This window comes from Vicia villosa, linkage group LG2, assembly GCF_029867415.1.
Source record: "Vicia villosa cultivar HV-30 ecotype Madison, WI linkage group LG2, Vvil1.0, whole genome shotgun sequence".
NCBI lineage: Eukaryota > Viridiplantae > Streptophyta > Magnoliopsida > Fabales > Fabaceae > Vicia > Vicia villosa.
Genome location: NC_081181.1, coordinates 3,183,555 through 3,205,760, shown reverse-complemented (window position 1 = coordinate 3,205,760; position 22,206 = coordinate 3,183,555). Strand labels below are relative to the sequence as shown.

At 34.1% G+C, this 22,206-nt stretch overlaps 1 protein-coding gene across 1 annotated transcript; it reads left to right on the top strand.

Annotated features, from left to right (window-relative positions):
- The first annotated feature begins 991 nt into the window (after positions 1-991).
- LOC131648806 (inositol transporter 1-like) lies at positions 992-3,582 on the top strand. Its single transcript, XM_058918527.1, has 4 exons — positions 992-1,241; positions 1,396-1,910; positions 1,996-2,181; positions 2,694-3,582. Exons 1-4 carry the CDS (start codon positions 1,100-1,102, stop codon positions 3,354-3,356), a joined length of 1,506 nt encoding a protein of 501 aa, XP_058774510.1. The 5' UTR covers positions 992-1,099; the 3' UTR covers positions 3,357-3,582.
- Positions 3,583-22,206: the final 18,624 nt, after the last annotated feature.

Genomic DNA, 22,206 nt, shown 5'->3' with positions numbered 1-22,206 from the left:
ATCATTCTGGTTTGAACTATATCAGACCCTTCCATAGATGCATCTACGGAAGTCTCCATTTCACCGCATTTTATATATGGATCTACGGAAGTATTGTAAAACTGAATATAAGGTGAAATTAACTGTGTTTACTTTTGTTTTTAGCGCTTCCGTAGATGTATCTACGTAAGGAATCAACATTTTTCAAAATATGGGGTGCTTCCGAAGATTCATCTACGGAAGCTGAGGACATTAATGAAATTTTGCGTGGTGAGGAAGAAAGTTAAGGAGTGTAAAAAGAAGCCTTCTAAAAAAAAAAATTTTGTTGCAGATGCGGCTGATTTTATTATCGATAATTTTGATATTGAAGAAGGAGATTCCAACATTGAAACAATTCTTCTTTTATTGAAATCAAATTTAGTAGATAATGGAATTATTTTGTTATAAATTATTCAATTAGATTATGTTGCGATTAAACTTTTGTTTGTAATTATATTTTATAATTATGTACTATTTTATTGTGTGTGATACCTATGTGTAAAATTTGAATTTAAATTATGAACTTGTGAATTTTTTTATAATATGATATTTTCAAAAAATTTAAGTGCTAGTTATATTTTGTAGAGACTGAATCATCATGTTCGATAGATTTTATACCTATATAATTTTGTTATATAGACCGGTCTATTCAACCGAATTATCCGATTTAACCCGGTTTAGTCATGCGGTTCGACCAGTGACCCAGTGGTTCGACCAATAAACCAGTGACCTAGTACCCTCACTGGTTTGATGTCCGGTCCAGTTTTTAAAACACTGTCTAATACAATTTTAAAAATTGCGATTTTGATTACTTCATAGAAAATGCTAACAAGTATCGTCGTGACATTTTATAAATGATTAAAAATAATATTTATTTTGTAAACAAAAAGGAGCGAGTGACATGGCGGTGAGACAAAGCTATTATCCATCTATCTACATACTGAGTCAGCTGACAGATATAGAAATATAAAAACGATAAGCACAACCACATACCACATTAGCATGTTAATTATGTAGGGACTAAACTTGTGTGCCATTTTTGTTCAATGATTAGGAAAGGCTTAGTTCGTTCCTTCTTCCGATGACGATACCAACCATTCCCGGAAGCTCCGGCTATTTAGATATTCATCCAGAAAGAAAAGTCTCCGTCTTCAAGAACCCTTACATTTTAGGACTCACTTCCGTAGCTAGCATCGGTGGATTGCTTTTCGGCTACGACACTGGTACAAACTATCTATGCCGATATTTGTAATTACGTTTAATTTATTATTATTTTTTAAATTATTATCGGTGTCAATGTATCGGTATCGTATTTTATAGATATTTATTTATACATCTTCATGCTGTAAATAAACTGTCAACAACACTATCTATCAGGTGTTATATCAGGAGCTCTTCTTTATATTCGAGATGATTTTCCTTCCGTTGGACAAAGTCATTTTCTTCAGGAAACTATTGTCAGCATGGCAGTGGCCGGTGCAATTCTCGGAGCAGGAATAGGCGGTTGGATTAACGATCAATTCGGAAGAAAAAAAGCAACCATCATTGCAGATGTTATATTTGTTATTGGAGCAGTTGTCATGGCTGCTGCACCAGATCCATATATTCTCATACTCGGCCGTGTTTTCGTTGGTTTAGGCGTTGGTGTTGCTTCGGTTACTGCTCCGGTTTATATTGCGGAATTGTCACCGTCGGAGATTAGAGGAGCACTGGTTGCCACAAATGTGCTTATGATAACTGGTGGACAGTTTGTTTCTTATTTGGTGAATCTTGCTTTTACACAGGTTCCCGGGACATGGCGATGGATGCTTGGTGTTTCGGGCGTGCCTGCAGTGGTTCAGTTTTTTCTCATGCTCTTGCTGCCTGAATCTCCCAGATGGCTCTACATAAATGTAACAGAATTTTATTGTGTTTACCTTTTTCCATGATGTTTAGAATAGGACTTAGTTGAATAAGGTTTGGTTGTTGTATGTGTAGAATAGGGAAAATGACGCGATTATTGTGCTTGGTAAGATTTATGACTCTGATCGGTTAGAAGATGAAGTTGCTTTGCTTACAGCTCAGTCAGAGCAAGACCGCCGAAAAAGAGATGATGTGAGATTCCGACATGTTTTTAAATCAAAAGAGATCAGACTTGCATTCCTTGCTGGTGGTGGACTACAGGTAAAAGTTATTTTGAGGTAAAATATAACTTTTCTGTCATTGGAACTTGGAAGGACCAAATGTCTCTTGCTAGTTAGGCTATGGCATAAACCTTTTTCTAAACATGTGTTTTGATGAATGCTTAAGGAAACTTAAACATGTTACACACCTCTTTGTCGTTAACTTCTGAATGATGGTTTTTGCGATTTGCTTCTGTCTATGTTTCTAAAAATAAACATGTTGTATCTTATGACCTTAAAGTTTCTTAAAGAAAAAAATTGTTCAGCTGACTATCCTGTGTGATTATGATAAAGCAACATCTTCAGCCTCATTGCAAGAATTGTATCGTGACATGAGAGGATCATAATCAAGTAATCTTATGTTTTCAATTTCGCATTATTCTCTTGTTATTGGATGCAATATACATATGATCAATCATGTTTAGATTCTGGAAGCATATTGGTGTATTAGGTTCTGAACTTTTTAAAAGTGAGTTGGTTTCTTATAACATCCCTTATTTATTGGTTCTACAGGCTTTTCAGCAATTTACAGGTATAAACACAGTGATGTACTACAGTCCAACAATTGTTCAAATGGCTGGCTTTCACTCCAATGAGTTGGCTCTTCAACTCTCCCTCATAGTTGCTGGCTTGAATGCTGCCGGAACCGTTCTTGGCATTTACCTTATTGATCATGCAGGCCGGAAAAAATTGGCTCTATATAGCTTAGGAGGAGTAATAGTTTCTCTAATAATCTTATCCGTCTCATTTTTTAACCAATCCTCTGCCACTACCACAAATCAAAATGATATATATGGATGGCTTGCAATTGCTGGTTTGGCTCTATACATTGCATTTTTCTCGCCAGGGATGGGGCCAGTGCCGTGGACGGTAAACTCTGAAGTATATCCGCAAGAGTATCGAGGAATGTGCGGAGGCATGTCAGCTACTGTAAATTGGGTTTCAAATTTGATTGTCGCACAGTCATTTCTTTCTATAGCAGAAGCTGCAGGGACTGGTCCTACATTCTTGCTTCTCGCGGTTATAGCTGTTGCTGCATTTTTGTTTGTGGTTTTCTTTGTTCCGGAAACCAAAGGATTGACATTTGATGAAGTGGAACTGTTGTGGAGGGAGAGAGCTTGGGGTGAAAATCCTGACATTAAAACCCTTCTTGAGCATGGAAATCGTTCCTACTAGGAAGTACGAATCCAACCTATTGTTGTTCTCCTAAGAGTAAGAGTTGTATCTATTTAAATATGCTGTTATTCTATGAGTGAATTTTGATTATCAGAGGTGGCTAAGCTCAGGTAATTAAAGTGACAATGTTGCTAACATGCTGTGAGCCAAACCTGCTGCAAGTTCCTTTTTGGGAACTGATTGCTTGTAATTACATTCTGGTGAATAGATACATTACTCTCTCAAATTGTCAGTAGTCCATAGTAATCTTAATGTAGGAGTATAGTTGACACTTCTAAGATAAGTAATGTCATCACTTAGCTAAGCTTTTTTAATCAAAAAACATATTCCAATGACCATACCCCCCTTGACGAAAAACTCTGTCCTCATAGTACTTCACTTTATGCACATCACCTGCAGGAGCAACAATATCAAAATCATCATCAACAACAATCAAGCAAAGCAAATTTCAAATTATCATGGTTAATCAGGAAACCGCTAATGAAAATAATGAAACCTCCATCCGAAATTTGGAGACTCAAGTGGGAAAATTATCAAGACATATGGCAAATCAACCTAGTGGGGGATTTGTAGGTACCACATTGTAGGTTCCTTACAAAGGTTAATCCAAGGAGAATAAGAAACAAAATTGTTGAAGGAGTAGTTGAAAAGGAGGGATAATTTGAAAATGGAATTGAAAAAATGAGAAGAAAGAGAAGAGTCGGCGAAGAAGATATAAATGAAGAGAAGGAAGTTTCACCTTAGGCAAGATTATCATATCCTAATTTAAAAAAAGAAAAAATGAAAAAGAGGGTCAATTCAAACAAATTTATGGAGATTTTAGTGAACCATGGGTAAGCATACTATTTGGTGAAGCCTATTGTGGATCTATGTGTTTTTTGGTGAAGTCTATTGTGGATCTATGTGTTTGTGGGTATAAAGTTGAAAATTTTGCTGAAGATCCATCCAAAGTTTTGATGATGACAACGATTATTAAAGTCATCGCAATAGCTTTCAATCTTAATGATGGTGAGCTAATAGGAGAAACATCTCATGCCTCATAAAAAATACACTAAAGATTAAAGTGCTTATATTATCCGGAGCAATCTTATCCAATAAAGAATCTTGAAGTCTCAGATAAAGTATAAAAAATTGTCAGATTGTGTTTGTCTATCTATGTGAGTGACCCGAATCTTATAAAAGTGAGGAATAATTTTTAAGTACTAAGGCAATATACATACACACACACACTCTCTCTCTCTCTCTCTCTCTCTCTCTCACACACACACACACACACACACACACACACACACACACACACACACACACACACACACACACTTTAAAACATGTTTTTCAAATGATTTTATCTTAAAAATTGTTTTTTAGGTCAAACTAAGTGGTTAAGAAGTTATCCAATCTCTTTCCAAAGATTTTTTGAACTAACTAATCGATTCGTAATTTGTGCCAATCGATTGGCAAAAATTTTCCGAGCCAACCAATTGATTTGAGCATTAAGTTAATCAATTGGAGAATGGCTTAACGATTAATCAAACGATTAGGACTACACCTTAATGACTTACAACGACTCTATATCCAAAATTTCTTTTTTGGGTATGACAATCAATTAAAAATGACTTGGCCAATCGATTAGAGCATTATGTCAATCGATTGGCTCATCAATTGTGCCAATGAATTATTTCCTTTTCTGATTTTTCCAACTCTTATATAAAGGAGGTTTGCCTCCTCTTTATTTTACGACACTTTCCATAGCTTTACATTTTTCTTTGGAACTTATCTCTCCATTTTCTCTCTTTTGAAGTTGCATGTACCTAATACATCCAGAGGGAAAATCTCAACATGGTTTTGTTGCTTGTCTTCTAAGGTTTCGTTTAATTTATTTTTGTTTATTGAGTCTCTTCATCAATTGCACATCTTTGAACTGAGTTTGAATCGATTCGTTTGTAGCATGCATAATTCAATTCGTTGTATTTGACTTTGATCATTGTCATACCCCAAAATTTGCCCATCATATTTATTCATATTTCAGTCCATCTGACAATACTCAAGGATGCACAAGAAGGAAGCATGCAGTCTCTATCCTAAACAACAGCCTCTAAGCTAGGGTTTTGTATTTCTCAAAGTAAAATCAAGTTCTAAGACCTCAAGTGGATCCCATGACCTCTCATCTGCTTCAAAGGGTCCTCATGCCAAGTTTCAAGCTCTGATTCATAGGATTGCTCAGTCAACTGCTCAAATGATCAATAGGCGACTGGTTTGACCTAAAAGTCAACTGTGGTCAAAGTACAGTCAAAATTATTGATTTTTGGTCAACATCATCATTTTGAAGTATCATTTATCATTTGATCAAGGATTGATCATGATTCATCAAGGAAAGTTCAGAAATCAACAAAACCTAAAGTTTCTAAATTAGGGTTTTTTGACCTAAAGTCAACTGAACTTTGACCAGCCATAACTTTCACATGGAACATCATAAATTTTCCATTCAAAGCTCATTTTGAAGGAAATTGAATTATCTACAACTTTGTCTCTCTCATGCCAAGGCCAAAAATGCTTCATTTAAGAGATATAAGTCAAAACATTACAGGTTCTTCTAGGAGCTCACAAAAAAAGCAGTTTTTTCTCAGAAGCCATATCATCAAGATAAAATCCTCAAATAGGAAAAAGGTTCCAAAGTAGCTCATAGAGGATATCTCGGGCTTTCCAAAAAGTCGTAGAACATGGTCATATGATAAAAATTGAAAGAGATACGAGGCTCAGAAGTTGGTCGATTTTCAAGAAGAATACAAAACTCTAATTGCACAATTTTGTGTTTTTTGACTAATGGGCCTGAGTTTTGGACTTCAAACATGCCCATGACCTAAAAAAGGACCTCTAAAGCAATGCCCATATTTTTAATTATTTTATTTGATATTTGTTTGAATTTTATTTCAAATAAAGACAAATAAATTAAGTAAAAATATAAAATAATGGTTTGAATTCATGGAGCTTTATTTCTAATCATCCAATGGCCCAAGATAACACCCTAATCAAATCCAAATTCGTGGAGGAGTGATAAAACAACATTGATACAAAAATAGAAAGTTTTAAGTCATATTTTCCTTAAAAATTTCTATCTTTCTAAAATGTCAAGACCCAAGCTCATGAATTAACCTAATTCTTTCCTATATATGTACCATAAGAGTGCAGCCATTAGGGGACGAAATTCTTGTAAGAGGAGGCGAAGGGTCCAAGTTCAAGAACCTTTCAAAAAACTAGGGCACGATCAAAAACATTGCCCAGCAGGTTCCAACAAAAACAAAGCATTCATTCATCTTCCTTAGGGTCCCAGGAGTGCAGCCATATCGTCCTTGAAGGTCGAAGCATCTCAGAACGAGCCCAGTCAGATCGTATTATTGGTAAGAGCTTTCATCCTTTCAAACTCATCGTTCAAGCGTTATGGATCGATTATATGCACCTGTACATGTTCATGGTTATGCTTAGGGTCGTTTTAAAGCTTTACTTTTGAGTTTATATGCAGGGATCCGAGAATGCCATTATTAGGGCATCGAGAACACTCACCTTCGTTTTTGTAGTTACAGGCCTTATCATGGATAAATAACCACACCGTTGGATTCGTAAGGTTCGATTTAGTGGACCAAGGTGTTTTTCGTTTTGTCTCGATTTGCAGGTGGTGGCAAACTCCCCGATCGGAGAAGAAGGAAGAACCCACCGCCGGTGGTGGTTTGAAACTTCCAGGGACCAGTCAACGCGTGCGTGGACACTTCACTGCATGCTACTGGCCAGTCAACGAATCAACCTATTCTCTCCAATCCTCATTGGTCTATTCATAAGTCAGTGGGCCCAGTTTGTCTTGATTTTGGAAATCCACCATTAATTTATGATTAATATATGTTGTTTTTTGTGTAAGTTATTGTCAACTAACGAAAACAGCTCGATTGGTTAAAGGGAAGAGGATGTGAGTGAGATGGCATGCGTTCGATACTTGGGGACGACAAATATTTTGGTTTATTTTCTTTGACATTGCCAGAACATAGATCCGATGCAATGCACCCACGAATGATTGTGATGAGACCTCACGCATCCACCATTAAATCCCAGGCCCTGCAGATCTGATGCCCTAAAGGCGCTGCTCTACCATGCACCCTCAAAGATCATCCACACCTGATCACAGAGCTAAGTTCCCTTATTTATTTATTTATTTTTAATTACATGCACCTTTTATTTATTTATTTCTTTCTCTTATTCTTATTTAATTTATTTCATTTAAAAATATTTTTTTATTATAAAAATTTCATATGACTATTTATCTTATTTAATCGAAACTCGATTTTTCTCATTACATTAAAGATAATTGTTTCTAATCATAAAATTATTATTTTTGTATACACCTTTAATCAATTAATTAATTAGGTTAAAACCAATAATTAATTTTTTAGGTTTGTTAACCTCGATTCATTTATAAACCTTAATAGCCTTAGGTTTACTGGTAGGTGTTGCCCATTAACCATGGTTAACTTTTGTACCTTTCGGGGTTTGCCTTTTGCCTTGCCTAAATTATTACCCTTTTAATTTTTGATCCATTACATTATAATTGTTGAGATCTTTAATGCATTAACATTTTTTCTTCGTGGCTAATTTTCAGGATTAATCAAGATCCTTCAGCCATGCGCCATCAGATCAAAAGCTAAGTTTCTAACTCTTTCTTTGATTAAATATCATTTTAATTTCTATTTTGCTTTTTTGCCTAGAATAGAATTTCTCCCGAATATTCAATGAATCCCTCTTACACTCACCCTTATTTATTTTCCTCTTAATTTCCAGAGCTGATCAAGGGTTCGAGGAAGATCAAGGCTCAAGATAAAGATAATTAAATTAATTATTCATCTCTCTTATTTTCTGCTTTAATTCCCCCCATCCCCGCAGGTGTTTATTGTAATAGCGTAGGAACTTTTATTTTTTCTGCCTTTAATTTCTGCATTTTTAAACTGCGTGGTTAGTAATCCTAGGGAGTGCAAGCTTGCTAAATAACTTAGATCACTAATTACAAGATAAATGTAATCGAAGTTAACCACTTGATTGTGCCACACACGCACCTTTAGGGTAATCCCTCTGGTTGCCTTGTTGCCTTATTATTGTTGCCTTATTATTTTTGTTGCCTAAAAATAGTCAAGTCCCTCGATTCCGAGGATACCTAAAGCAAATGTTGCCTTCAAAGTTATTGAAACTCCCTCGATGTTGCCTTATAAAAAAATGATTGTCCCCAATTGCTAAGGTATCCTCGCATGATGCCTAAAAAATTAATGACTATTATATCCTCCCCTTAGACTACCTGCCCTCTTTATGGCATGGGACAGTCTTATGGCGAACGATAATTTCGATGACCCTTCACATCCGATTGAAAGACTTCCTGCCCTCTCATGGTATGGATAGACCCTTTCACCCTGAAAAGCTAAAAGAACAAATTTCAAAACTTAGGATAGTTGCTACTAATTGCTTGCTCTAAATTCAAAATATTTTTCCCACTCTTTTTCAAATTCAAAAAGACTACGCTTATTTACAAGCTAAAGTTCTTCTTCGAAATTTTTTCTTATTCACACACGACACTTCAAACATTTCAAACGATTTAAAAGTGAGCTAAGCAATTAAGAGCCCATGGAAAACCATGGATACAAAGGGTGCCTTACACCTTCCCTTTATATAGCTTACCCCCCGAACTCAAAATCTTTTAAAAAGGTCTTTTTCTGTTCTTTTAGCCTTTCTTTAAATTGGATAAAATAAAAGTCGGTGGCGACTCTTGCTTACCGCGACATTTCAATAAAGTCAGTTCACCGTATTACAATCATGATGCTTTAAGTCAATTGTTTAGGTTAATGAAACAAAAATCATATGTGATGTTGATTCAAGTTAGGTGGAAAGGGAAATCTCAAATTATTTTGAAAAACATGAAAAATTGAGGTTACATGTGCGTTCTCGAATCATGTACATATCCTGTCTCGAATCAAAATGAACAGGGACAAACATAAGTTTTTCAACATTTGTGACTCGAATCACAATTTTAACTTGATTCGAATCAGGAAGCTCTATGATTGAATCACAAGTTGTACTTAATTCAAATCAGACAGATCTTGTCATCTCCTGCCTCATTTGATTCGAATCACACCTTTTACTTGACTCAAATCACACTATTTTTCTCATTTTTCTGTTTTGGCTCTATCCAAATAGACTCAAATCAAGCTTTATATATGACTCGAAACATGAGCCTTCATGACTCGAATCAGAGATATAAGGTGACTCAAATCAACAAAAAAGTGGGTCAATCCTTTATGTTGATCTTGTTTCACTCTACTTGCTTAGTTGACTTAAATCATGAAATATTCTTGACTTGAATTTAACTAACTTTCTCCATCCATTTTTGTATTTAATCTTAAGCATATATAAATTCTTTTTGTCATCTCATTTCAATCACAACTAACATAAGTGATAACATTTTTCAGAGTGCTTTTGTGAGAATCAACAACCTTCATTTTGAAAGCTCAAAATCTCTTGCAAACAAATTTCTTTCATCTTTAACCTCTTATTTAGATTTAGGTCTTGATTATGGGGATATGTAATTATTGAGGGAGACGTCAATGCAAAAGAGGCATTGAAGGATCTGAAGTGGGTGAAAGCTATGAATGAAGAAGTGAAGTCCATGGAAGACAACAATACTTGGTCCCTTGTAGAATTGCCTCAAGGAAAGAAGGAAATGGATATGAAATGGGTATACAAGGTGAAGTGTAATCCCAAAAAGGGGAAGTGACTCGACACAAGGCAAGGCTTGTGGCAAAAGGATTTCTTCAGAAGGAAGGAATCGACTTTGATGAAGTGTTTGCACCTGTTGCCAAGATCGAAACAATCAAGTTAGTTGTTGGTCTGGAAAATATGAACAATTGGAACATGTGTCAGATGGATGTTAAATGTGCGTTCCTGAATGGACTCTTAGACGAAGAAGTCTATGTTGCACAACCAGTTGGGTTTGTGAAACATGGCAAAGAGAGAAAGGTGTACAGGCTGCATAAAGCCCTGTATGGACTTAAGCAAGCTCCAAGAGCTTGGAATAAGAAGTTCGACAATTTCCTAAGGGAGAAGGAATTTGTGAAGTGCACAACTAAGCATGGAGTATATGTAAGAAGAAGCAAGAGTGAATTATTTATACTATGTCTCTATGTCGATGACTTGTTAATAACAAGTAGCTGCAAGAAAGAGATCAAAGACTTCAAAGGTGATCTTAGCAAGGAATACAAAATTTCAGATCTAGGTGACATTTCATATTTCCTTGGCATCGAATTCTACAAGAGCATTAGAGGCTTGATGATGCATCAAAGAAGATATGCAAGTGAAATTCTCAAGAGATTTGAGATGGGAGAATGCAACTCGACTTCGACACCTGCAGAACCAAGACTATAACTGTCAAAAGAATCAGATGAAGATGATGTCGACCCAACCCAATACAGAAGACTTATTGGGTCATTGAGATACCTTTGTCACACAAGACCTAACTTAGCATACAACGTGGGTATGGTAAGTAGATTCATGCAGAAGGGAAAGGTATCACATCTATCAACAACGAAGAGGATACCGAGGTATCTGAAAGGAACTCTCGATTATGGCATTCTGTTTCCTGCAGCTGATGAGGGAAAATAATGCAAGTTAGTAGGATACACTGATTCGAGTTGGTGCAGTGATGTTGAGGATCGAAAATCCACAGCAAGATATGTGTTTATGCTAGGTGGTGCACCAGTTGCTTGGAGCTCGAGAAAAGAACCGATAGTGGCAATATCTTCGTGTGAAGCAGAGTACATAGCTGCTTCCCTCTGTGCATGTCAAGCAACATGGATAGTGAACTTGGTCGAAGAGATAACAGGTAAAGATCATGGAGCAATTACCATGAAGATCGACAGCATGTCAGATATCAACCTGACGAAGAACCCAATAGCACATGGTCGAAGCAAGCACATCGAAATGAGGTTCTATTATCTTCGAGAGCAGGTAGCAGATGGGAAGATGAAGTTGGAACATTGCAGAACTGGGAATTAGATTGCAAATATCATGACGAAGGGAGTGTAGGTTGAAATATTCAGAAGACTAAGAGTTATGATGAATATAGATAGCTTAGACACAATGAATTAGGTGATGTGTTAAATTGTAATTCCTTGTGTCGAAGCAGGGTGTTGCTCGAACACAAGGTGTGTCGAATGAATATATCAAAATGTGGAAACAATTTGTTACACACACATTTGATTGGTTTTGATTTAGGTCTAAAATTAGGTATTTTGGACTTTTATGTTTTGGGTTTTTGGCTTAGGGAGAAAGCAAACCTAAAACTATAAATAGAGGAAGTAACCCCTATTTTAAATAATAACTTGTATTCACAGAATTTGCAGTTGCAAGTGAATAAAGATTTTCCATAGTTTGTGGGCAGAGAGAAACTCTACATAAAATATTTTCTTCCTCTCTTTTAATTTCGGCAAACTCTAATCATAATTTTGTTCTTGTTTTTCTTCATTGTCATCTTTAACGATAAGTAATTACTCAAAGGTTTGAGAGTCTAATTCCAATAGTTTTTCCTCTCTTTTTACAAATTGTATATGTTCTTTATGATTTTCCCCTTCAAACTCAAACTAATATTGTGGGCCTTGTATGGTTCTGTATATTCTTTACCTCATAATTAATTTTTTATTTCCCAAAAAAAATATGAATGCTTTAGAGTTATAATCACACAAAATATATTGTGAAAAGATACTAAAATTTTATTTTAATTTGTTAAAGTCTTTACAATATATATTTGATTTATATGCGTCAATTTGCATAAACAATATTAGATGGTTCACTTTAGATATGAAATTAATCATACTCAAAGAAGTTAAACAAATTTTTTTTATAATTTATAATTTCTAGCATTATCACATGTTAATTTGAAGTTTATCCCAATATGTACGATGACATGAGGAATTTTTAATGTATTATACCATAATTCTATCATTTCTCGATCGACTATACACTTGGGAGAAGTCAAATTTGAAAAATCTAATGTATTTCCAACACCATCAAAATCTTCATCTACAATAAATAGGTCTATTTTTCCAACACCAACTATATATTCACAGAGAATAAATGATACATTCACAGAGAATAAATGGATTTTGGATAGTAGAATCTAATGCTTCATACACTATAAATAGTGTCTATCTTTTACTATGGCAAATGCAACTAGTTTGGTTTTTATTGATAAAGATAAATTCTTATACTTATTATTTAAAAAATTTATCATATAGCTATCGAATTGTATGAATGTGAATTGAAAAATTACTATATTAGTTTAAAACCCTTTTGTATTTAGATTTTTTTTGGTTCAACACAAATAAAGAAAATATCATATTAATGTGTGACATAATGTATATAAATTATTATAAGAGAATTTTTTTTTTTGATTCATTCAATAATTAATGTATCTGGTTTATATACAGATCAGATACATTAAATATTCAATGAATTTAAAAAGTAAATTTCTCTTATAATTTGGGACGGAGGGAGTTCTTAATAACATTTGTATATAGATTATTATTACAATATAATATATACTTAATAACCACTAATCTTTTAAATGTGAAGTAGATTTTATTTTAAACTCTAAAAATTTATATAAAAACATCCTTTCATGAAGAAACAAAAAAACACTATAAATTTTAGAAAAACAATGAAATGTTCATTCATATTATAACTTGATTAAAAAAAATACTAAAATAAAAAACAAATAAATTTATATGTATATATTTCAGAAGATTATAATTAAAAATAACTGAATATGAAACAATGATAATTCTAAAATAGAGAAATAAGAAACTACATATCTAATATATTACACACTATATCTACTAATATCAATTTCATGTCAATTTATTAAATATTTCATTTATTATTTAATTAAAAATCTAATAATTCCATAAAATTAAACATATATTTTATCAATTAATTAAAAATATAAATATTATTTTAATATTCACATATTAATTAAATATATTGCTAAATAGTATATTAAAATCTAACATTGTATATCTTTCTTAGGAGAGAATGATCAAAATTTTATACGCATTTCTAAAATATAAATAACACATGACAATGCTAAAAGTATTTGCTTTCAAAATGAATAAAGCATGAAAATATGATTTATCATAAGTTAACAATGGAAATAACAACTCATTAAGTATGTCTAACTGTTTGCCGTGTAATTTGTTGTGTCTGCCTTTGGTTAGTAAATATATGATTTATAATAATGTGTAAAATACATGACTTATGATACCACATATTTAAATTAATTTCAAAAATATCTCAATTACAATTCATTTGCTATAATTTAATTAAATAGTTATGAAAATATTCTAATTTTATTATAGAATCGATTGAGTGCACTGAATTTAAAATATATAATCCTAGGGAGTGAGTTAATCTAAAAGCTAATTCAAATATTACAAAATTATTTAGCCAAAATACAATTGATGTAAAGGAAAATTCATTATCCTCACAATTACCCATACTTACAACATAAATCTCATCAACATCAGGAATATTAATTTCTTCGTTATTAAATTTATCATCAAGAATATTCATTTCTTCAACACGTTCTTCATTAACTTTAACATTATTCTCATCCATCACTAGTGACGATATTTTCACTTCTAAATCCAATACATTATACATCTTCTTCATCATCAATAAAATTATCATCTTCAAATTAGAAATTCAACACGAAGTCATATTATGTGATTAATTAGAGAGATTTATGTATTAGTTTTTCAATTTTGGAGGTAATGACATATTTAGTAGTTCAACATAAGCAACAAGGGAAAAATGGTCACTTTCACGCCATCTTTATACTTAAGTGCATGGAATCCTCCCATTTACTCCACAAAATTCAGATATTGAAGAGAACTTTGGGAGGTAGAGAGAGCACGTGAATTGGAAAAAGGAGAAGAAATTTTGGGACCTCAAGCTTCATCATCACCATGCATGTATTTGGCTTTGGCAATTTCAGAAGAAGAATCATGATCAAGCATAAAGATTGCCATTATCATCATCATCATCTCCATTCTCATCATCAAGCTCAGAAATTATGAGGTGAGTTCCATTAGTTAAGAATTTGGGGTAGAAATTGGGGGAAATTGCATGTTAAATGAAATAGTGTGATAATTGTCTGAAATGTATCAGTGTATGGGATATAGTATGGTATTGATAATGCATATGCTTATTTATATGATTTTTGATGATCTAAGTATGTGAATGCATGTTAGGGTTAGATGTGAGAGGTTTTGGAACCGAGTTAAGATTGATGCATCGAGTAGGAAGACTATTCATATGTCAGAATTGATGAGTAAAGAGCTAGATTTTTTTTGTTGCAAAAACTTGTTGATTTATAAGTATCAATAACTTGTTTACAAATAATGTTGTTGTCACGATTCGAACCCGAACCAATAGCTTCCTTAACTAAGCTAGCAAGTGCCAGCTGAGCTACTCCACCCAACGATTTAGATATTTAAGCATGGTATGTGAAGTAGCTCCAATAAGTGTTATGTTGGACATGCTAAAGATTAATAATGACTTTCTTATTGAAATTAGATAGAATCAGAAGTTTAACGCAAAGTTGGTGGATTTTATGTTCGAGATGGAATCAAATACAGAAGTGACTTCAAAATGGATGACTTTAAAGTGATTTTATCCATGCATAATCATGCATCCCACCCAAATCTACCAGGAGCTCATTATGATTCTTCATTTGTAACATCTTTTATGTTGATAAAGTAAAGTAACATATCCATTTTAACGATATAAGGTAAAGTGTGAAAATAAAAATAGATCAAACAATATCATTTTCAACATAACCATGAGAGATTTGGTATAATACAATTTTATAAATTCCTTTCCTATTATTTTTAACATGATAAATATGTAGTTAATGTGTAGTGTAATAAGAAATAGAGGTTCAGAGGTGCAACAAAAGAAAAATATATGATGTGGACGAAACATAAATATGTGGAACACAATTTAATGAAGTGGCATGAAACTATCTTGAGCCTATGTTTTATTAAATCATAAAGATATATGTCAATTAACATTAAATATGTTGTTGATGCAGATAGAATGGAGTGATAACATAGATGAATCCCGGAAAAAAAAGTCTTCCAGTGTGTAAGAAAATCTTAAGAAAGGTAATGAATAACAATACGGTGTGTTTGAATTTTTTATTTGTTCAGGGAGGATTCGTAACATTTCTAATAATATATTTCAAAATGCTATTTAGTTTATATTACTTCAATGGTATTCAATTTTACATTGTTACTACTATTGTTAAATTTCCCTTACTAAAATTTATGTTAGTAATAAAATAGGTAAATTTTTGGTCACCCCTTTTAAAGCTTGGGTAATTTACCTCAAATGACGTGTATAAATGAAATCTTACCGCGTAAAGTAAAATTTTAAAATCATATACTAATCCAAAATCTTAAAGAATCAAAATTAAATCAAGAAAAAATATATAACTTATCATTGAGTAATAAGATGTTGGTATGTCAAGTGTAAGTAATGATTCCTACACTAGATGGAAAAATGATATGTTGAACACTTTATAAATGATAGAAGACATAGACCAAATACTTTAAGGTTTTGAGTTAATATGTAATTTAAATTTAATTGCCAGAACGACCTCTTCTTTGATTATGAAAGCGATAATGAAACAAAGGGACCAAGCAAAACAAATGATCAAATGGAATCAAATGATGCAAAGTGGGAAGTATCATACAAGGAGTATCTACAAAGATCTCAGGGAAAACAATCAGATGGATGTCATGTAGTATAAATTGTTGTATGGTAATATTGCGAGACCACGTGTGAAATTTATCTAGTGGATGGCATGCCACAAACGACTTGCTACTAAAGGCCGGTTATGCCGTTTTGGCTTTACGAGTGATGATTCGTGTAGTTTGTATGCAAAACAAGAAACAACACAACACAACACCTGTTTTTCAATTGTGGGGGGGTTGCCAATATATGGAAGCTAGTCTTGTAGTGGCTTAGTATTGATCATATTCCCAAAGCTGGGATGAAGAACTACTCATTTGGTTAACAACTATGTGCAAAAGGAAATGTAACAGTTCTAATCTTCTCAAATGTGCGATAGCTAAAACGATTTATGAGGTGTGGGATTATCGAAACAAGAGAAGCTTTGGGATGGATTGTCAGGACTATGACGCTGGGCCCAAAATCATCGATACAATTGTCAACAGGGCTTGGATAAAGCCCAAACTTAGAACATATCTAGGTAGCCTTATAATGTTGTAGACTTGGTTTGTTTTGTCCATTTGATAGCTAGATCGGTTGATCACTTTGTATGAATTGTGTTGGTTTTAATAAAGTATTATTATTCTAAAAAAAAAAATTATCATTTTCATTCCATATTTTTATTTTGAACATAAAATATATGGGGAAAATTCAGTTATTAAGTCAAGGTATGATCATAGAGATTATCAGGTTATAAAATTGACACATGGTTTACAAGCCCTTCTAGTACACGATTCTCACAACAACACCAAATAAGGTTCTAATAACTAATAACTAATAATATAATATGATATCTTCTTTTATTCTCTAATAAGTTACTCCCTCCGATTTTTATTATAAGTCGCTTTGGAAAAGAATTTGTACCACAAAATAAATCGCTTTACAATTTCAATGAATAATTAATGATATTTTTCTATTATATCCTTGAATATTTATTATTCTCTCTCCTTTTAATTATGTAAATTTATCTTCCACATATCATTAATGAAGGACAATTTTGTAAAAATTTTCATAATTTCTCATGTCCATACAACAATTTTATTTTTCTTAATGTGAGAAAAGTCTAAAACAACTTATATTAAAAACACGAAGGTAGTATCTTTTTAGATTATTTTGCTTATAATTCATAGTGTGCTTATAATTCATAGTGTTTTATTTTATTACAGCCCATTGTTGCACCAATGATCGTCTGTGTAGAATATTTGGATTCCCAAAAAATGTGCAAGGTCTAATGCATTTATTAGGTAGGGTTAACTTTAATAATGTAATACTTTACCAATTGATGGGTCTGTAACGTATAGCCTAAATATAGTACTGCAAGTGCACATCCTATCGAAGTAATATATAAGATTATCGAACAACATAGACCAATTGTCAATCTATGGACACTATTGTTAAGATGCTTATCTAAGGTGAACAGTAATATTGTTGTGAGTGCAGTGCAACAAGGTGAGTGCGCGAAGTGAATAACATATTAGAGCGATAGGTTGGAATGTAAATCATGAAACCAAACTATGTTCTAGACATGTGTAATACGGTGAACTGACTTTTTATTAATCGGAATATCGCGGTAAGCAAGAGTCGCCACCGACTTTTATTTTATCCAAACAAATTCGGAAAGGCAAAAAGAAACAGAAAAAAACCTTTTTAAAGAAATCTAAGTTCGGGGGGTAATTTATGCAAAGGGAAGGTGTAAGGCACCCTTTGCATCCATGGTTTTCCATGGGCTCTTAATTGCTTTGCTTGCTCGTTTGTCTTTAGAAAAAAGGTAGATGAAAGAAAAAGTGGACTTTAGCTCGTAAATGAGCGTAGCCAGTTTTCGAAGAATTGTGAGAAAGAATATTAAAGATGAGCATTGCAAGGCAATTAGGGGGCAATTACCTTAAACTCAGATGATAGGTCCCTTTTTAGCCTTTCAGAATGAAAGGGTCTATCCTTGCCATAAGAGGGCAGGAAGCCTTTCGTTTAGAGGTTGAAGGGTCTTCGAAACATCCTTTGCCATAAGACTGTCTCATGCCATAGAAGGGCAGGTAGTCTAAGGTAAGGATCAGAATAAGCTCTTTCGTAGGCAGCCAGAAGATACCTCAGCCTTTTTTCGTAGGCAACTTCCAAGGGTCGAGGTCATATTAGTGTATCGAAGGCAGCATCATTTAGGGTCGTATGACCTTTAATTATCGAGGCAGCATGGCTGAGGTATCCTCAAATTCGAGGGACATGGCTTATTCTGCAAAGAAACACAAAGGCAACAGGCAACAGGCAACAAGGCAACAGAGGAGTTACCCCAAAAGGGTGCGTGTGTGCAACATTCACGTGGTTATTTTCAGATAATATTTATCTTGTAATTAGTGATTCTAATTGATTCAGAGTTGCACTCCCTAAATTACTAACCACGCAGTTATAAAGTAATAAAGGGAAGGGGACAATGAAACCAGCGGATCCCCAATGGGGTTTGACACAAGTAATAAAAGGCATAAAATAAAAAAATAGGGTTTAGGGTTACCAATAACGTAGCTTTGGCAATTGACAACCCTGAAAAGGAGGAAGAACAAGAAGGCAAAGTACAGTGAGTGCATTATTAGTTCAGAGACAATCAGGGTTAACCCTAATAAAATAAAAGATAAATAAATTAATAATGAATAAATAAATAATACTTAGCTTCGATTTGGATTTGATCTGATATGGTTAGAGTCGGAGGTTGCTCAGAGGTGAACCCTGAAACAAAGGCAAAGGCAAAATAATAGATGTGAGAGTATGCGGTGTTCAAAAGGATTAAAAGGATAAACCCTAAAAGTAAAAGGAAACAAAATAGACTTTAGATAAATAAAATACTTAGCTTTGAGTCTTGATCTGGCGCATTATCGGGAGACCTTTGAAGAATCGACCCTGAAAAAAGGCATATGAAAAAAATATCGTTTTTAGTGTAGGAGATGTTCAAAAAAACCTGATTACGTATAAATCAAATAAGAGAACATAAACGATTTAATTAATTATTGGTCTCGCGACCTAATTAATTAAATCAGGATCAGAAAATTAAATCGAGAGTAAAAACAATTTTTATGAATTTTTATGAATTAAATAGAATATTTTGAATTAGAATAAAATAGATATGGATTTTTAAAGGTTTTTATTAATTAAATATAAGTTAATAATATAGTAGAGTAAAGTCATAAAGGATCAAAGTCATAAAGGATCCTCATCCATCACATTCCTTCCTGAAAGGCGAAAACTCGTGTTAAACTAACTGAATGTAGGACTGGAGAACATCACGAAGAAGGGGTGGGTTAAGTAGAACTTGAGCCTTTATCCTTTGTTTCTCAAACCGTGAACCCGACCACGTTACAACCCTCAAAAGTCCTAATTGAAGCAGGGTTCGTTGCGAAAGCATACAAACTGTAAAATCATGTCAAACTTGACTCCTAATGTTGCTTGTCACTTGTGTTAGTATCAGTACAACATTTTGACAAATAAAACTTTTTCTTTGAGATTAACATGTGCATTGCATTCTCATTATCTTTTTTCAAAACAGAATCATCTCTAATATGAAAGTAAGTACTTGATACCAAGGAAAGTTTAACATTGAAATTCCCTCGAGTAATCTTACAAGGGCAAGGGTTGGTCATCCACAAAGAAATACTTGAAGCATCCATCCGGTGGAACAATTCCTTTCAATCTGGGGCATTCATCTCTTGATCTATACTGGGGCAGACCATTGCAAAATCTCCATGATTCAAGCATATCAAAGTTCTATCTCAAGAGATCTTACAAACTGGGGCAAGCTAGTAACAATTTATTTCTTCATCTTCAATCAAGTGTCAGATATCGAGACAAGTGTTGAGGGGTCAAGCCAAACACCTCACCTTCACCAACAATTTCACAAGCAATGACTTTTCCTGCAAGGAACCTTCCATTCACTCCTAGTATCCCGGAAGCAATCATTCCATTCATAATCATACATACATCATGCATATCATTGCATTTTCATTATCATTTCTCCCGCATGATCCAATCATCAATAAAGCAGGGGCATCCACCCCACCTTGATTCTCAAGCAGAGTTTCAGAACTCCATCTAATCTATTCCACACAAAGCAGAAAACCCTGACCAATCAATCAGTATACTGCATATAGAATTCATTGCATTGCATCTCCAGAAGTGCATAAAATAAATCAAACATTGCATGTGAAGCATAAGCCAAGTTACTCATCAGATGAGGTCCATACAAGTATTCAAATTGATATTCCACTGGATCACTCAGAGTTACCATTGTGGGGTCATTTCCCATAGTCAATCATGTTCATCTTTCTTCAACCCAGAGTTGATGTTTTTGTATTCAACCCAGAGTTGACCTTCCTTTCATCTTTAACCCCAAGTTAATTATATCTTCCCACTCAACCCAGAGTTGAGGGCTATCCCTTTTTCAACCCAGAGTTGACCTTTCCTTTATTTCCTTCCCACTCAACCCAGAGTTGACAGTTATCCTTTATCCTTCTTCCCACTCGACCCAGAGTTGACGGTCATCCTTTGTTCAATCCAGAATTGATTTCTTCTTTCTCCACTCAACCTAGAGTTGACGATTACCTCTTTGTCAACCCAGAGTTGACGGCCACCCTTTGTTCAATCCAGAATTGATTTCTTCTTTCCCCTCTCAACCCAGAGTTGATGATTATCTTTTATTCAACCCATAGCTGATCCTTCTCTTTCCCTCTCACCCAGAGTTGACGGATATTTCTTATTGATTCTCTTTCCCACTCAACCCAGAGTTGACGGTTATCTTTTGTCTTTCCCACTCAACCCAGAGTTGACGGCTATCCCTTGTTCAATCCAGAATTGATTATCTCTCTTTCCCACTCAACCCAGAGTTGACGGTCATCATTTGTCTTTCCCACTCAACCCTGAATTGACAGTTACCTTCTTTCTTTCCCACTCAACCCAGAGTTGACAGTTATCTTCCTTCTTTCCCACTCAACCCACGGTTGACGGTTATCTTTTGTCCTTTCCCACTCAACCCAGAGTTGACGGTTATTTCTAATTGTTCATCTTTCCTCTTTCAACCCATAATCATTGTCCAATTCCTTGTTCAATCCATAGTTGATACCTATATCTTGTCCTATTAATACTGATTTCCCCTTTATTCTTCGACCCAGAGTTGACCTACTTTTCTTTTTTTCAACCCAGAGTTGAGTTTTATTCCATTTTTACCCAGAGTTACTTTAATCAATCCAGAATTGATACCTTATTCCTCAATGGAGTTGACACTGTCTTTTACCCCAGTGGATCCCATCTCTAATCAGGCAAATTTTCAGGTTCACTTAGTATTTAACCTTCTTCTACCTTGAATGCTCGAAAGGCTAGCGCCAATCTCTCATTCAGGTTTAAGATGATTAAATAGGGGCAGCTGTTGCACCCCAAAATTTGCCCATCTAAATTTATTTATATCTGGCTTATTGCTTTACAATCACTCGCACTAGGTCATATAACATCTTATGCATCATTAATTAATAATCTAGCACGGGATCAAGGACTTTAAAGAGTTTGGGTTTACTATTGTTTTGAGGTTCTCATCTCCATTTAAGGTTGATCCAAATCATTTCTATATCTATCATGGTTGGAAGTCTAGATTTGATTTGTGAATCTCCTCATCAAATCATGGGATATAATATCTAAACTTAACCTGAGTTTGTGTGGAGCTAATGAATCATTTCAAGAACAAGGCATCATCTCTTAATATATGGAATTGGATATACAAGTTTGAGCTAAATTGATGAATGGAAGTGAGTTAGAGGTCTATTGAAATTGCTAGAGGATTGGGGTTTAATCATCAAAGATATTCACGCAAGCATCGATTCAAATTCTATTTCAATTTCCTTTCCACTGTTCATTCAAAACTTACACATTCAAGTCCATCATTATCCAAATACTCATTCAAGACTCATTTGAAAAACAACACATGGAGAAAAGACTTGAAATTGGAAATGGA

Excerpts from the sequence above, each read along its gene's own strand:
- LOC131648806 (XM_058918527.1), top strand. The coding sequence starts at position 1,100 with ATGACGATACCAACCATTCCCGGAAGCTCCGGCTATTTAGATATTCAT. Across the intron at positions 1,911-1,995 it reads CCAGATGGCTCTACATAAAT|AATAGGGAAAATGACGCGAT; the intron begins GTAACAGAATTT and ends TTGTATGTGTAG. Across the intron at positions 2,182-2,693 it reads TTGCTGGTGGTGGACTACAG|GCTTTTCAGCAATTTACAGG; the intron begins GTAAAAGTTATT and ends TTGGTTCTACAG.